We start from the raw sequence: 16327 nt of genomic DNA on the forward strand, positions 1-16327 counted from the left end.
ACTTTACCCAGCCTAGTCAAGTAAGGATGGGGCAATACATTCCACTGCTTGACCACTCTCACTGCAAAATAACTTTCCTAATAGCTAATTACATTTCTTTTGCTGCAACTTATGGTCATTGCATGTTGTCCTTTCTCTCTTTTTAAAGAGTTTTCTTTACATCCACTCGGTAGCTAAAGATAACATGGAGACCTCCCCTACCACTATCTCTGCCTATTCCTCAAGGCTAAACAAATACAGCTACCTCACTTTCTCATGTGCTCTAATTTCCTAATTGCCTAGGCGGTACTCTGATAGAATTAAAACAGTTTGTCAACACTTTTATTGTACTAGGTGGCCCTAAACTGGATTCAGATCCTCTGATATTCAAACTGGTACAGTTATGATAAAATCGTGTTTTGTAACATTTGAGATACTCCCTTGAAAAGTTCAATATTTTCTTAAGATGTAACATCCCTGACTGAAACCCTATCCCCCTGACATGAAAATCAAGTTTTAAAGTTAGACACAAAAAAGCCTGTAATTTTTCACTTAATGAAAAAAATGTAGTGTTAAGGAGTCCAAACAGTTAAGAAATTCAAACTGAATTTGTCAGATGTCTTTGGCTGATGAAAATTATACAGCTTTTAAATATGTTACATCATTTCATTTAAGAAACATCAAAACTAATAGTTGCAACATTTGTAATAAGTGTCATCTAGGACAATATTTGTAAAAGCCAGTCAGGTGAACTTCCCCACGACTGGAAAAAGGGACATATAACCCCCATTTTCAAGAAGGGGAAAATGCATGACCCGGGGAATTACAGACCAGTCAGTCTCACCTCTGTGCCTGGCAAAATCTTGGAGCAGATTCTCCTGGAAGGCATGCTAAGGCACATGAAAAACAACAAGGTGCTTGGTGACAGCCAGCATGACTCCACTAAGGGGAAATCCTGCCTGACCAATTTGGTGGCCTTCTATGATGGGGCTACAGAACTGATGGACGGGGTAAAGCAGTTGATGTCATCTACCTGGACTTGTGCAAAGCGTTTGACACTGTCCCACACAACATCCTTGTCTCTAAATTGGAGAGACATCAATTTGATAGGTGGACCACTCAGTGAATAAAGAACTGGCTGCACAGCTGCATGCAAAGAGTTGGGGTCAATGGCTCAGTGTCCAGCTGGAGACCAGTAATGAGAGGTGTCCCTCAGGGATCGGTGTTGGGACCGGTCTTGTTTAACATCTTTGTCGCTGACATGGGCAGTGGGATTGAGTGCGCCCTCAGCAAGTTTGCCGATGACACCAAGCTGTGCGGTTCGGTTGATACGCTGGAGGGAAGGAATGCCACCCAGAGGGACCTTGACATGCTTGTGAGGTGGGCTGATGCCAACCCCATGAAGTTTAACCATGCCAAGTGCAAGGTCCTGCACCTGGGTTGGAGCAATCCCAGGCACAGCTACAGGCTGGGCAGAGAAGAGATTCAGAGCAGCCCGGCAGAGAAGGACTTGGAGGTGCTGGTCGATGAGAAACTGAACATGAGCCAGCAGTGTGCACTCAGAAAAGCCAACCATATCCTGGGCTGCATCAAAAGGAGCATGAGCAGCAGGTCGAAGGAGGTGATCCTGCCCCTCTACTCTGCTCTCGTGAGACCTCACTTGGAATACTGTGTGTAGTTCTGGTGTCCTCAACACAAAAAGGACATGGAACTGTTGGAACAAGTCCAGAGGAGGGCCACAAGGATGGTCAGGGGACTCAAGCACCTCCCATATGAAGACAGGCTGAGGAAGTTTGGGCTGTTCAGCCTGGAGAAGAGAAGGCTGCGGGGAGACCTCATAGCAGCCTTCTAGTATCTGAAGGAGGCCTATAATGATGCTGGGGAAGGATTCTTCATTAGGGACTGTAGTGACAGGACAAGGGGTAATGAGTTAAACCTTAAACAGGGGAAGTTTTGATTGGATATAAGGAGAAAGTTCTTTACTGTGGGGGTGGTGAGGCAGTGGAATAGGTTGCCCAAGGAAGTTGTGAATGCTCCATGCGGTGTTGAAGGCCAGGTTGGACAGAGCCTTGGGTGACATGGTTTAGTGTGAGGTGTCCCTGCCCATGGCAGGGGGGTTGCAACTAGATGATCTTAAGGTCCTTTCTAACCCTAACTATTCTATGAGTCTGTGATTCTAAGACAAAAGGATGCAGGTTCATAGCACTGGGGAGGGGGAAGAGAAACCTCCCCAGTCAGAAACCCTGTGTTTGAGCCAGATGTAATACTGGGGTTCAAAGAGTTCTAAAAAATCCTACGCTCATAACACCCAGAGAGATCCTTTCATACAGTGACATCACTGATTTCCTGCTGTTGATGTTCCTGTTAATGGCCTGAGGTATTCACTGAGTCAGAAAGAAGGATAGGGCATTCTAATTGAGACATCTTTGAAGATCTTTGCTCCCATTTGACTTACAAACTACTTTAAAAAAAAAAGATGTAATTTACAAATTAAACAGTGACAGTAGGATTCGTATAAGGCAATCCACAGCAGGATGCCCTGCAGCATGGCAGGCAGTCAGTATTTTTTCCTAAAAGCTGGACTGCATCTGCTCAAATCTCCTTACATTAGGAAAGATCAATGACCAGGTTCAGGACATCCCCAGTAAATCTATTGAGAAAAGGACTAGAGCGTCTATGACAAAAGATTTTTCAGTGATTTTGAGAATCTCTGAAAAGTTGCCCAAGAGTATAAAATTTTCAGCTGAATGAGTCATCATCTTCAAATAGCAAAGACTTCTTTTTTTTCCTTTTTTTTTTTTTTTTTTTAGGAAAATAACACAAGAAAGTATTTTGGATTTGTATCAACAGCTTGAATACTTAATTTTTGGTTACCAAGATGAAAAAATCAGTTACACAATCCTAATAAATACAGTACTGGCGGTTGATACAGAAATGTTGGCTCGTACATGTAACACCTCTTTTCATCCATTCCTGCTCTCCAAGATCCTAGGAATATCACCTGGAGATACAGCTGCTCTCCCACTTTGAAACATTCCAAAACACCTCCACCAGCATACTTGCTCCAGTGACCTGCTATGCTGCAAGATAGCTGCCTCCTTCCGTCTTCCTCATACTAAGAGTGTATGCCTAAAATTTGCTGTGAATTATAACCTTAGAAATAAGCCAAGTCTAATGAAAATTCATTCTTGAACCTACCGAAAAAAAACTGTAGAAAAACAAAAGAAAATCCCTTACCATGTGGATCCTGACAGACCAGCAATGTAAGTTGCACAGTCTAAAATTCCTGATTCATAAAGTGCTTTCATCACTCCAGCAAACCCTACCATGGCACGAAATCCACCTCCTGAACCCAATATCGCTATCACTGGTACCTGCATAAATGAGAAGAACAGCATATCACCACATCAATTTTGATAAAAACTTAAAAGTAGTAAGTGAACATTATTCATCCATCACTGGCCAAACGTACCTGCCTTGAGCAATTAATAGGTCACCATCCAGAGATCCTCACCACAGTGAAAAAAACTGTGCTTTTCTAAACCTCTGCACAAGAGTTCTAACAAGCCAAGAAGAAGCTATTCTGCACATTTTCAGCAGTATGTGTGTAAAAGAATGACAAAATACTTTAATAAAACACTTTTGAGATATGACTTTTAAACACTGTACATAGAACAGAACAGTATTGTAATCCTACCCATGAGGTTACCAGTCCCCCCAGGTTGTCTAGGCCCAAGAGTGATGTACAATATTTGTATGCCATACTCAGTACCCTTCTGCCATCCAGAGGTGGATGGCAGGAGTACTTCTGGACTGTGGCAAGGGAGGAGAGCACTGCTGAATACAGTTAACAGAAGCCTGAAACCAGCCAGCACCATGAGAGGTTTTGCCAAGGTGGAACACTCACAGAAGGGCAGAGCAGACTTTCTTCCAGCTTTCTATTTATCCTGTAGCCTGGGACCATTAGCAACCAGGAGGTGCAGATGGCATATAACAAAGCACCTGGCATACGTGGATATAAAGGGAATTTTAATGAATTTAAATTCATACAGGCAAGAAGGAAGATATGACTGAGGCAACACAAGGGCAGGAAGACAGCATGAATTCCCAGGAGAGGGAGAGCTGAAAGCTTGCTACAGCTTACAGGCAGTAAAAGAAGTCTTCCCTTTCACCTACAGCTTTTAGCCTCAGTTCAGAGCCCTGGTGACAGAGAAGGAACAAATGCTGTCAGGGAGCATTTTGAAGAAGCCTTGCTTGCTGATGAAGATGGTCCATGGGAAAACAAGGAATCCACCTGACAAACAGAGTGGGAAACACCTTCATGGATGGACTTGCTAACCTAATAGGGAAGACTTGAGACTCATCTGCAGGTTCCTGCTCAGAAAGAAGAGTGTTCAAGACTTATGTCAAATATCTCAATATTAATGCACAGAGACATCAAAGAAGAAAAACTGGAAGTTCAAGTGCAGTCACAGGTCTGTGACATAATCAGAATGCCACAACTTGGTGGGAGAGCACACATCTAGCACACTGCCATGGAGGGGTGCAGGCTGGGAAGACAGGCAAGAGAAAAGGGTGTAAGGGGGTTCTGCTCTACAGGAAAGCATGCCCTTGATTGCACAGAATATCAGGATGCAACCAGAGACATGTCTTTTGGGAGCTCCTGGAACATGATCAGAAAGAAAGCAATGCTAGGGATGTTGTGGCAGTCAGATTCAGACTGCTGACCAATGGAATGATGTGGGTAAGGCTTTCTCTAAAAAAAAACACCAGAAGTCTCCTAATCTGGCTGTGGTCTTCACGGGGGAATTTTAATCCCCTTCTGAAAGGTCAGCATTGTGCAAGCCATCCAGGAAGTTTGTAGGCAGCCTTGGTGACAATTTCCTTATGTTGGAGGGGCTGACTAATGCTGCACCTCACCTGCTGCTCACAAATAGTAAAACAACAGGGGCAAATGCGGCCACTGGGAGCTGCTTGGCCTGCAGTCCTCACAAAGTGACTGAGTTCAGGATCAGGCCAAGATTGGGAAATGAGCATCGGAGTTACAACTCTGGAATTCACTCAACTCTGGATTGTTCTGGGACTTGCTAAGCAGAATCCCAACAGTTTTCTCTGTCAGCCTTGAACTGAGTGTTGTCAATAGAGAAGTGGGAGTAGCTGACCTCCAGAGATCCCTTCTAAACAGTACTTCTACAACTTTGCTATATCATACTCTTTATTCACTACTACTTGCTAATAGAGCACAATCACTGCACATAATCCTCCACTTCAGGTTCCTTACGGGAACAGAAAGTTAATGCCTGATATTTTTTTAATTCTTTAGGTTAAGTAGTAAAAAAAATATATATAGTGAAAGTAAAATACTACCATTATGCCCCTCCCTAACTTCCTGTCTACTGAAGTAATGTATAGAATTTCAAGTTCAGTTCATTTGCACAGATATCTGGCACTGCTTCAGACCTTAAAATGCAACCAATAGGTCTACAAATTGTGTGAATAAACCATCAGATCTCAGCATTAGTAAGTTGTTGCCCCCATGACAACCTGTTACTTAAAACACTAATTGCCTGGTATTTGAAGAATTAGTATTTATTTAAAGAAGTCACCACTTGTAGCAAGCTATATAAGTAAAAATATACTAAGAATTTCCTTAGAATGTCTGTCCTTCTTATCCACAACCCAAAATAGAGAAGATATTAAATTTAGTTATTAAAGAAACTATTCAGTTACAAGACCACAGAAATTTTAAAAGCAATCCAAACACCAGCTTTAATCCAAACTGTATCTTTGTGACAGAGCCAAAAGCAGTAAAAGTTACTAATCAGAAACAGAAGAGAGAAAAATAATATTTTGATTAGGAGTTTAAAGACACATTTTATAATAAAACCATCTGATACTACTACGTAGCATGAAAACAGTCTTAAATTTACAACTAGCTTGCAAAACCTACAGGAGAGATAAGGAGAATGTATGTGTACCTGCACACCTATTCAGCTACCAAGAGACAGTAAAGTCAGCAAAACCAAACCTAGTTACATACTGAAAATGTATCTACAGGGGTTTTATTTTAGACTTATTTCCTTCTTACTTCCCAGCCCTGACTTCAAAGCTGTTCCTTTCCTCTGCATATTTTCCCCAAGTATCTAGAAATAAAATCAGTGAAATAAAATGAAACAAAAATTCACTTTCTACCATCCTCAAGTGTTTTAAACTAAGCAAAGTACCATCTGGTTCCTTTTCCAAAACCTAGAAGAATGTTCCACTGTTCAGTGGTGATAAGGTAACAACTCCTTGGTTGTTACTAAGTATAAAAAGAATTACACAGTTGTGCAGAAAGCCCCTATCTGATCAAACTGGTAATCAATCAGTCAAAATTTTCACTAAAAGGCAATTTAAGGTGCCAATGGATTGCATTAGTTACAAGAAAAGAAACCATGTTACTACTGAGTTCAGTTTCTTCAGATTCCACACTCCAAGCCATGAAACATCCTTGTGGACTGAAAACACAATCACATGGAAATAAACATGCACAATGACGAGTTAAGTTGAGACATTTCTTGAGGCTTCCAGTTCACAAAAACTGCTGATTCTTGATGCAGTAAGATTATTTTATTATCTTCTTCATAAATGTTAAGCTTTAGTAATAGAAACCACAGGTATTTACTGGCATTAGTATTCGTCAGGCACATCCAGAGATAGCTATCTATCAAAAAAATGACAAAACAAAGGTAAAGATTTAGCACATGCCTGTTTTGTTAAGCCAACACCCCAGTAACGGAGCAGTTGCTTTGAACAGAAGAGCCATATTACTAATCACAAATTTAATAATGTACGTTAGGCTTTGAAAGCTCTTTACAAACACCACCTAATTAACCTACACAGACAAATCCCAACAGGATGAAGACGGTGGTTTACAAGCCTGGAAAAAGTATGTGAAAACACTTCCAAAGCACCACTATTCAACAAATCTATTCATCAGTGAAGTGGCATGAGCACAAGGGGAAAATCTGAGTTTTCTTCAGGATGCAGAAAAATCCATGCGAAGGATCAACAAAGAATGTCGAGGAGTCACTAGCATCCTTACTACAAATGCTTCCTGTATACTTAATCCACAGCCGTTTTAGAAATCATAGATTCCTATACTGGGGAAGCATGAGTATACGGAGAGTTAGGTGGATATACAGTACTTCTTCATTTCCACTACATACCAAAGCTAAGTACAAAGAGCTGCAATCACTGCTTTCAGTTCCAGAAATTAATTCAACTAAAGAGCTCTAAAGCAGAGGCTGCAGCTTAAGTAAGCTACCCATGGTAAATAAAGCTGTTAAGTTGTGAAAAAATAACTCAAGAGAAGCATCTCTTGCACATTTATATTCATTTATTTCAGTCAACTGAATACAAGTTGTCAGGGGGTGAAGTTTAAGAGCCCTTTCCAGCTTTGTAGAGGAAGGTAGAGCGCATTTCCAAGCAGGTAGGTTGTTAAACTAGCTTTCCATCTGCAATTCAGTTTCCAAATTTTCTTGTCATATTTAAGGGCAAGAAATAGTAAAATCTGAAGCTACACACACCCATCTGACAGGTTCCCAAGAGGATGAATAGGGCAGAGACAGAGGGGAAACAGCTGCAGATAGAGTAGATAGGGAAAAGAACCAAGAAGCGATCTCACGATTGAGAAGCAATGGAGAAAAGACAGGATACCAAGGTGTGCACACTTCTCCATGTACACATGCTGGGGCTAACACATTCCACTCTTTGAGGTACTCTGAACCCCAAGTCCTCTGAATCCCAGTAAAAGTGGGGTAGAGGTACTAAACCCATTCAAGCAGATTTACAAACTTAGAACAAAGGGTAAGTGACTCACAAGAAAGTGATGCAGTGAGTCAATCGCAAAAATGTGAATTGAACTCAAAAGTCTTGGAGACAAAAGCCCAGTGCTCTAATCCCTGTCCAAGCTGCCACACTCAGTTCTGTATGGTTGTGCCCAATTCTGAACAGTCAAAAGGCTGTGTTAGCATGACTTCCTTCTTCCTATGGTTTGTCTGCACATCATAATACTGAGGGACTCAGCTTAGATATCATATGAACAAACTCCATTGAACAGGATTTAACAATGAAGTGTTTTGCCAAAAAAACTGTACTGTTTCTACAATCCATGGGGCAGTGTACAAGCTTGGCTCCACACAGTTGCACTTCAATCAATGAACTCCTCATCTCAGCAAGGGCTGATTGCTTCATCATCAAACTAGGCATGCAAATGAAAAGGATTTGGGAAACAAGACATGTTTCAAGAAAAGCTAGCTCTGAAAAATGCATCAGTCATATTTTCCAGTAATCTGGGGAAAAAAATAAAAAAGCTAAAATATATTAAATCTTGGTTTGGAAATGAGTGGTACAGATGGTTCTATCCAAATGCCCTGGAAACAGTGCATAAAATCTGGGCAAAAGTACCTGTGGTAGAAAAAAATGTTGCCACAGGGTACACAGATGATTATTTGAAAATTGTTCTTCAAATCCAGCCTTATAGAATTGTATGTTTTCTTTCACTGATGACAATATTTTTAGAAAATTGTTTAAAGCAACAGAAATTAGAAAAATAAACTGAGCAATGACACAGGTACAAGAAATCTCATCCCGTGTTTTCAGAATATATCTTGACAGTAAGCATGAAAATCTGGAAGCACTCACTTCCCCTTCCAGGGACGTATAATTATTTCACAGGCATTAAAGTCTCATAGCATCCCTGCAAGGCATGCATGTTGCTGTTCACAGATGAAGAAACTTAGATGAACTTTGAGTAAGTGACTTGTTTAAGATTAAACAATGACTCATAGCCAGCTAAGAATACTCATAATCTCTCCTGACTTCTGATGCCATGTTAAGAATAAAAACATCCTATAAATCCTCCTGCTATCTTCCATCTGCAGCAATAAAAGTAAAAATTACAGGCTAGAAAGACTAAACTATATTTTAATTTGAACAAAAAGTGTTTTTTTTTTTCGTCCCTAGAAGCAGCTAAAAATTCTGACAAGTCAGCTTAGAAATACACACCTGACATGAAAAACAAGAGAATCACATTACCTCAGTCCTTCCTAGGGTTGGTAAGCTTACAATTAGACATTACTGTCTGGTCTTGAAAGATTCATTTTAACTAATAATATTTCAGTACTTGAGACAGTGAGGGATAGCAAGGGAAGATTATGGCAAAAAGAATACGACATTTTACCTAGTATTTACAATAATTCATGCACACATGCCACCTGCATAGAACTGATATTTCAGGCACCAAGTGCACTCCAGTTCTAACTGGATCTTGGCAGAATACCTGCATTCTTTCAGTGAAAGATATTATTCTGCTGTAGAAGATCAAACCAGTGTCATATTCACAGATATCTACTCTGAGAGATTTGCATTTGCTAAGATTAGAACATCCAAATTGAAAATTAAAAAAACCTTAAAAACTTTCCTTTACAATGTGTACAATTTTTAACAGTACAAATAAACCAGGTATTATCAAATTCTTTCATCTTCCTCAGAAAGCTCACACAAGCACATCTTACTAGGCAAGAGTTCAAAAGCATACAACAATAACACAACTTTTTCAAGGGCATGTAGGGATAGGACAAGGGGCAATGGCTTTAAACTGAGAAAGGGGAGATTTAGATTAGCCATTAGGAAGAAGTTACTTACTGTGAGGGTGGTAAGGCACTGCCACAGCTTGGCCAGAGAAGCTGTGGCTGCCCCATCCCTGGCAGTGTTCAAGACAAGGTTGGATGGGGCTTTGAGCAACCTTGTCTAGTGGAAGGTGTCCTGGCCCATGACAAGGGGCTTGAAATGAAAAGATCATTAAGGTCCCTTCCAACTTAAAGCACTCTATGAACACATCTACCACCTGCTCAAAACTTCATAGAAATTTAAAAGAAATTCCTTCAGTATTGGTTCCACCTTCTGCAAAAGTCTGTCACATGCTGCTTATATTAAAGATGTACAAAACAAATCAATATCCATGAATTAATCAACCCAGATTAATTCACTGACTCTGTTCATTGCTCGACACCCCTGACATTACACACAAGTCTTCCTGTCACAATTTTGGGAGCAGAACAAGAAACGGAACAAGCAGGGAAGAAAGAGGATGGAAAAGCTACTACAAAACAAGCGATCTGTACCAAGTGTATCCTTAATAAACTCATAATAATGCAGCGTTTTATGAACTCATTGAAAAGACCAGCAGGGTTTGACACCCTTCCTCACTTTGATGTGACCCAAACCACCATCAGTACATCTGGATCTGTTGTCTTAACTTTCTGTTGGCTTGGTACAGAGCATGAGCAACTTAATGAAAGCTGCAGTTTCTCACATTCACTAAGAAATAAACTTCATCATCCTAATCATGTAAAATGGGATAAAGGGAAACAAAAAAAGAATTAAAAAAATTACTTAACATTGAAACAGCTCATTTCCTGAATAATCTTTTAGACACAAAGGCCATACAGCAGGGCCATCTTAAAAGGCCAGGCTGGATATCAAACATGCAAGGGCAGATTCTGCTGCTGGGGATGTGCCCAGAGCCACCACATGCTTCTTGTGCAGCAGGTATTTTGCACACCCTTTAGGCATTTTTCAGATGACAATCTCAGCTCAGAACAACACCTTAACAAAGTATGGAACACAGAGCAAAATGAAAACCATGGACTAATCTCCTTTGCCCAATTTTAACCTAGACGCAGCCTGACAGTAGATAAACAATAAAGAACCAGAGAAAAGATACAGCAGTTTATTTAAGATGCCAGTGCAAATGAAAAACTGTGATTTTGATCTTACGATGGCATTTACACATACTGTCCTTTTGTCCATAATGGGCATATCTTATTATATAAGTGCAGCTTCATTTTGGCACAGGATTTTGTCTCCGTAAATTTTAAGCTATAAATTTACAGCCCAAGAAAAATTATTCTCCAGCCCAAAATGTTGTATGCACTAAAGAAAAAAGAAATTTTTGGGTTCTGCCATCTGTGTTTACAATGAACCTTTTTACCTAATGTGTCTTACTCATCCCTTTAAGAGACAAATGCAGGACTCCAAAGTTTCCTGACGGGAATTCTCCAGACTTACATCACGGGAAGTGGTCAAGTTCTTGCTTTTTTCCTCTCCTAGAAATGATTTCATACTGTGCATGATATTATCTTTTCGCTGGTGCCGAAATTTCTTCTCTTCATCACACAGAGCCATGCTGAACCGGAGATCAGTTGAAGAGCTATTTTGCAAAAAAGACAAGCTTTAACAAAAGGCATAATTAAAAAGAGAATTCAAAATATCACCTAGGGAAATAAGTGGAAGTAAGAGTAAATCCTAATAAACTTACATAAGCTGAAACAGATAAAAATAAAAAATACAATAAAATGAAATAAAAGAAATGAAATAAAATAAAATAATGGTTATTGATTTGACACAATTGTATCAGCTAATTCTATAGAGTGATGGACATGAACAATGGCACACTGCATCTTTACATCTTTAAGATATTTTATACATTTATCAGACATTTTATGCATTTTATATAGAAAACGCATTGCTCTCATACTAGTGAAAACCAAATGCAAGATATGCAGCTTCTAGTGCTATATAATGTGGTCTTTACTAAAGTTAACTAAATTAAAATGTAGCAAATGAGTTCACCACTCATCCAATTATGAATCTGCAGTGTAGAAATTTGAATACCCTGCACAGAACTATAACAAAAAATTTTCATACATTCCTACTAAAATATACTCTTTGTAAGTTTGAGGCTCATGTTTAGGGAGGAGAGCACAATTTTAACTCTGTATTCATTCAGTCCTACAATCAAAAACTATGGATCTCAACTGGCTGACCACAGGAAAAACTAAGGATTTTTATCTAGCTTTCTCTCCATATTGTGTGATCAAAAATGTACATAGGGCTGTATAAAGACCTCAATACTGTACTTAGAAGCTACAACTTCAGTTCCCATTTCTTATTTCAGGCATCATGGCAGGATAAATACTTTGAATTGCCACCTCATTTAGACTCACTGAGCCTCTATGCCATTCGAAGGGTTGGAACTAAAACAGCTCCCAGCAGCACTGCCTCCAGAAGACCACAGTGAGGAGTGTACAAATTCACCCTGCTATCCATCCACCTCATTGACATTCCCATATTCACAAAGAGGGGGTAAAAATGTTTGTGGATACTTTGACATGTTAGTTACAAGGCAGCAGTTTTAAGAGTCCTTTATGAAAACAGTGAAATGGATCTATTTAGGCACAGAAAATAACTCTTCAGATTAAAAAAATAAATAAATAAAATTATGTAATGAAATAATAGGATTAAGAAAAGGGAGGGAAAAAACTGCCTAGAAGCAATGTTCCATAAATGTGCATATGATAACTCTATATAAGAGGTCCATTCAGATTCCAAAATCTGTGCAGCCATCCAAGAGTAATAGAGCAGAACTTGATCAGACCCTTTAGTTTAACATATTTCAAAGCCTACTGCCTAAGAACAGCAAAACATAGCCAAGCATCTTCTGTTTATTTAATGTCAGAGATATGAAATACCTGTAATATACAAACCCAGCAAGGTTTAGGGGTGGTCTCAAGGACCACCCACATATGCATCTTTGCTAGCACGAAATAATGAGGAGAAATTACCCCTGAGGGATGTTTGTCAGTCACCAGAATCATTATGAAAGACTTCTACATATACAGTTACAGTGCTCAGCACTGCTATTTACAGTTACAGACAATAAAAGGACTCTTTAAATGCCTTGTTCTCAGCAATTTTTAGACTTTAAGTCTAAAGTTATTTTTTTTATTATGCCTCAAGGTGATTTTGGTCTTTCACCTAGATAGGCTAAGAAAGAGGGAGAAAGACAGCTAGAGAGGAAAAAAAAAGGTAGGCATCTGCTTAGCTTTACACAGGGTGAAATCCTGCTCCTACTGAGATCTTCACCATTGACTTCAGTACTGAATGGTCTTAACGTTCAAATACATTTCAGGGGCAGCTTTATAATGAGTATCCGTATGTGCTAAAAGTTAATGTGAGATGCAAAGTTACCACAGAAGGTAAAACAATGAGGATAACAGCTAAACCATGACTTTATTAGAGAAAAGGCCCTTGAAAGGCCCCCACGGGTCCTGAAGGAGATGGCGAATGAAATTGCTAAGCCGCTGGCCGTCATATTTGAAAAATCATGGCAGTCAGGTGAAGCTCCCGATGACTGGAAAAAGGGAAATATAACCCCCATTTTCAAGAAGGGGAAAATGGATGACCCGGGGAATTACAGACCAGTCAGTCTCACCTCTGTGACTGGCAAAATCTTGGAGCACATTCTCCTGGAAGGCATGCTAAGGCACATGAAAAACATCAACGTGCTTGGTGACAGCCAGCATGGCTTCACTAAGGGGAGATGCTGCCGAACCAATCTGGTGGCCTTTTATGATGGGGCTACAGAACTGATGGACAGCGGTAAAGCAGTTGATGTCATCTACCTGGACTTGTGTAAAGCATTCGACACTGTCCCACATGACATTCTTGTCTCTAAATTGGAGAGACATCAATTTGATGAATGGACCACTCGGTGGATAAAGAACTGGCTGGAGGGCCGCACACAAAGAGTTGTGGTCAATGGCTTAATGTCCAGCTGGAGACCAATAACGAACGAGTGGTGTCCCTCAGGGATTGGTGTTGGGACCGGTCTTGTTTAACAAATTTGTCGCTGACATGGACAGTGGGATTGAGTGCGCCCTCAGCAAGTTTGCCGATGACACCAAGCTGTCTGGTTCAGTTGATACGTTGGAGGGAAGGAATGCCATCGAGAGGGACCTTGACACACTTGTGAGGTGGGCTGATGCCAACCTCATGAAGTTTAACCATGCCAAGTGCAAGGTCCTACACCTGGGTGGGAGCAGTCCGAGGCAAAGCTAAAGGCTGAGCAGAGAAGAGATTCAGAGCAGCCCTGTGGAGATGGACTTGGGGGTGCTGGTCGATGAGAAAATGAACATGAGCCGGCAGTGTGCGCTTGCAGCCCAGAAAGCCAACCATATCCTGGGCTGCATCAAAAGGAGCGTGACCAGCAGGTCAAAGGAGGTGATCCTGCCCCTTTTATTCTGCTCTCATGAGACCTCACTTGGAGTACTGTGTACAGTTCTGGTGTCCTCAACATAAAAAGGACATGGATCTGTTGGAGCAAGTCCAGAGGAGTGCCACAAGAATGATCAGGGGACTGGAGCACCTCCCGTATGAAGATCGGCTGAGAAAGTTTGGGCTGTTCGGCCTGGAGAAGAGAAGGCTGCATGGAGACCTCATAGCAGCCTTCCAGTATCTGAAGGGGGCCTATAGGGATGCTGGGGAGGGAGTCTTCATTAGGGACTGTAGTGGTAGGATAAGGGGTAATGGGTTAAAACTTAAACAGGGGAAGTTTAGATTGGATATAAGGAGGAAATTCTTTCCTGTTAGTGTGGTGAGACACTCGAATAGGTTGTCCAGGGAGGTTGTGAATGCTTCATCCCTGGCAATGTTCAAGGCTAGGGTGGACGAGGCCTTGGGTAATATGGTTTAGAGCGAAGTGTCCCTGCCCATGGCAGGGGGGTTGGAACTTGATGATCTTAAGGTCCTTTCCAACCCTAACTATTCTATGATTCTAAAATGAAAGCACTTAACAAACCAGGACAAGAAATTCATATATGATGGCCTTGTTCCTGCAAGTATTTGGAAAGGACACAGTTGTTAGTACAAGTAATGGTATTTAAGTCAACGATAGAATTAAAATGTGAAAACAACCTTCAATTTTAAAATCTCCTGATTACAGTACATGGTATTTCTGTGTTAAAACAAGAAGCTTTGTAGTCTACCTGACACAATTTTAAGAAAATTCTAATGGAGTAAAATAAGAAAATACTTCTGCTGCTAACATATTTTTCGCCCCCTCTTTTGTTTTTAATTAATGAGACACTTACCATACTTCAAGAGACAATTCCAAAGTCATTTCTGTGACCTAAACAAGAAATATTTAAATATGGTTACACCACTTACAGAAGGAATAACACCAACGCACCAGGAATAGAAACTACTAATGTTAGGATTTTTATTTAGACCATTTTTCCAAAAAGGAGGACATTTCTGAAATAGGTAAATAAATTTCTATTTATCTATTTTTTTTTACAGCACACAATGTGATTCCAAAATCCACCACTAACACTGAATACAGTCGAAAACGCTGCTAGGTCCTGACTTTCATTCATCAAATCCCATTGTTTTGGCTTTCTTCCACTGACAGTCAGTTTTTGACAGTGCTATTCATCTTTGGCCTGAAGGGATCTAATTGTCTTCACACACTTACGATCCTTTGCTTCTACCACCAGCCACAGTCTTTCTGCTACTTGCTTCCCAGTTCATTGGGTAAACTTCATATTCAACTTCTATCCGACACAAAGTCTTGTAAGGGAATGAATTCACTGTGTTCCATATGAGCCACCAAGTGTCTTTCCACAGTTTAATATAATAAATTATCAATCAGGAAGAGTGATTTCTGTCAGGTTTCTGAAAGATGCAAGTAAACTAATAAATGCCACTACAAAATGATTTCACTTGCAGACCACGCAGATCCACCTAACCCATAAGCTATGGGTTGATCTCCTCTGCCTTTCATAGAGCATTTTAAGGGGCTGCCTGCAGGCAAAGGTTAAAAAAAATATGGTTAAACCACCAAGTACATCTAGGAAAAACCCAAGAGTAGGAGGCTGCTAGACATTTTCATCTCCCAAAGCTCTCTCACATGCAATGGCCATCTACACATTGGTACAGCCTTCTGGGAGCGTAACAGACTCACACACAGTGTCTTGTTTTACTGCCTGTAGCTATAAGCAGAATATCCTCCTTGTTTGTGGTATGTGATCACTAGGAATGGAGCTAGAACACCTCAGGCTGAACGTTTGCTTGACACAAACAGAATAGTTAAGGACATAGAATTACAAAGCTGCCTCTGGCCTCCCACATCTCACAAACCTGTCAACAGGCCAGGTAAACCTGGCACTCTGCTACTGCTCTCTGGAATGGAAATGGTAAATGAGGTAGTGAATTAACAGGGTGGTGGAAAAAGGAAAAGGCAGAGAAATAACAAAAGGAAAACATGAAGAAACAGAGTGAAGAGTCATTTATGGGAATACTTCAAAGACAGGGTGGCAATTACATTATTCTAGCATCTGATATTACTAATTTAGAAAGCACTTCAGAAATCATCCAGTGATCCAATGGTTGAAAAAAAAATGTACACACAGAGTATTAAATAAGCCCTTCAAGTGAAACATTCCAATAGGGAACCAGCATGCTA

At 40.3% G+C, this 16327-nt stretch overlaps 1 protein-coding gene across 1 annotated transcript in view; it reads right to left on the minus strand.

Annotated features, from left to right (window-relative positions):
* The window catches only part of PLA2G4A (phospholipase A2 group IVA), a 64043-nt gene that overhangs the window by 21938 nt on the left and 25778 nt on the right, over positions 1 to 16327 (minus strand). Inside the window, exons 5-7 of the mRNA XM_061345348.1 lie at positions 14955 to 14992; positions 11092 to 11233; positions 3217 to 3353 (exon numbers count right to left, since the gene is read on the minus strand). Of these exons, the coding sequence (XP_061201332.1) occupies positions 3217 to 3353; positions 11092 to 11233; positions 14955 to 14992 (317 nt within the window). The remainder of the gene's footprint in view (positions 1 to 3216; positions 3354 to 11091; positions 11234 to 14954; positions 14993 to 16327) is intronic.

Source organism: Neopsephotus bourkii, unplaced genomic scaffold, assembly GCF_033783945.1.
Source record: "Neopsephotus bourkii isolate Nb327-2 ecotype Australia unplaced genomic scaffold, CSIRO-AGI_Nbou_v1 NB_234, whole genome shotgun sequence".
NCBI lineage: Eukaryota > Metazoa > Chordata > Aves > Psittaciformes > Psittacidae > Neopsephotus > Neopsephotus bourkii.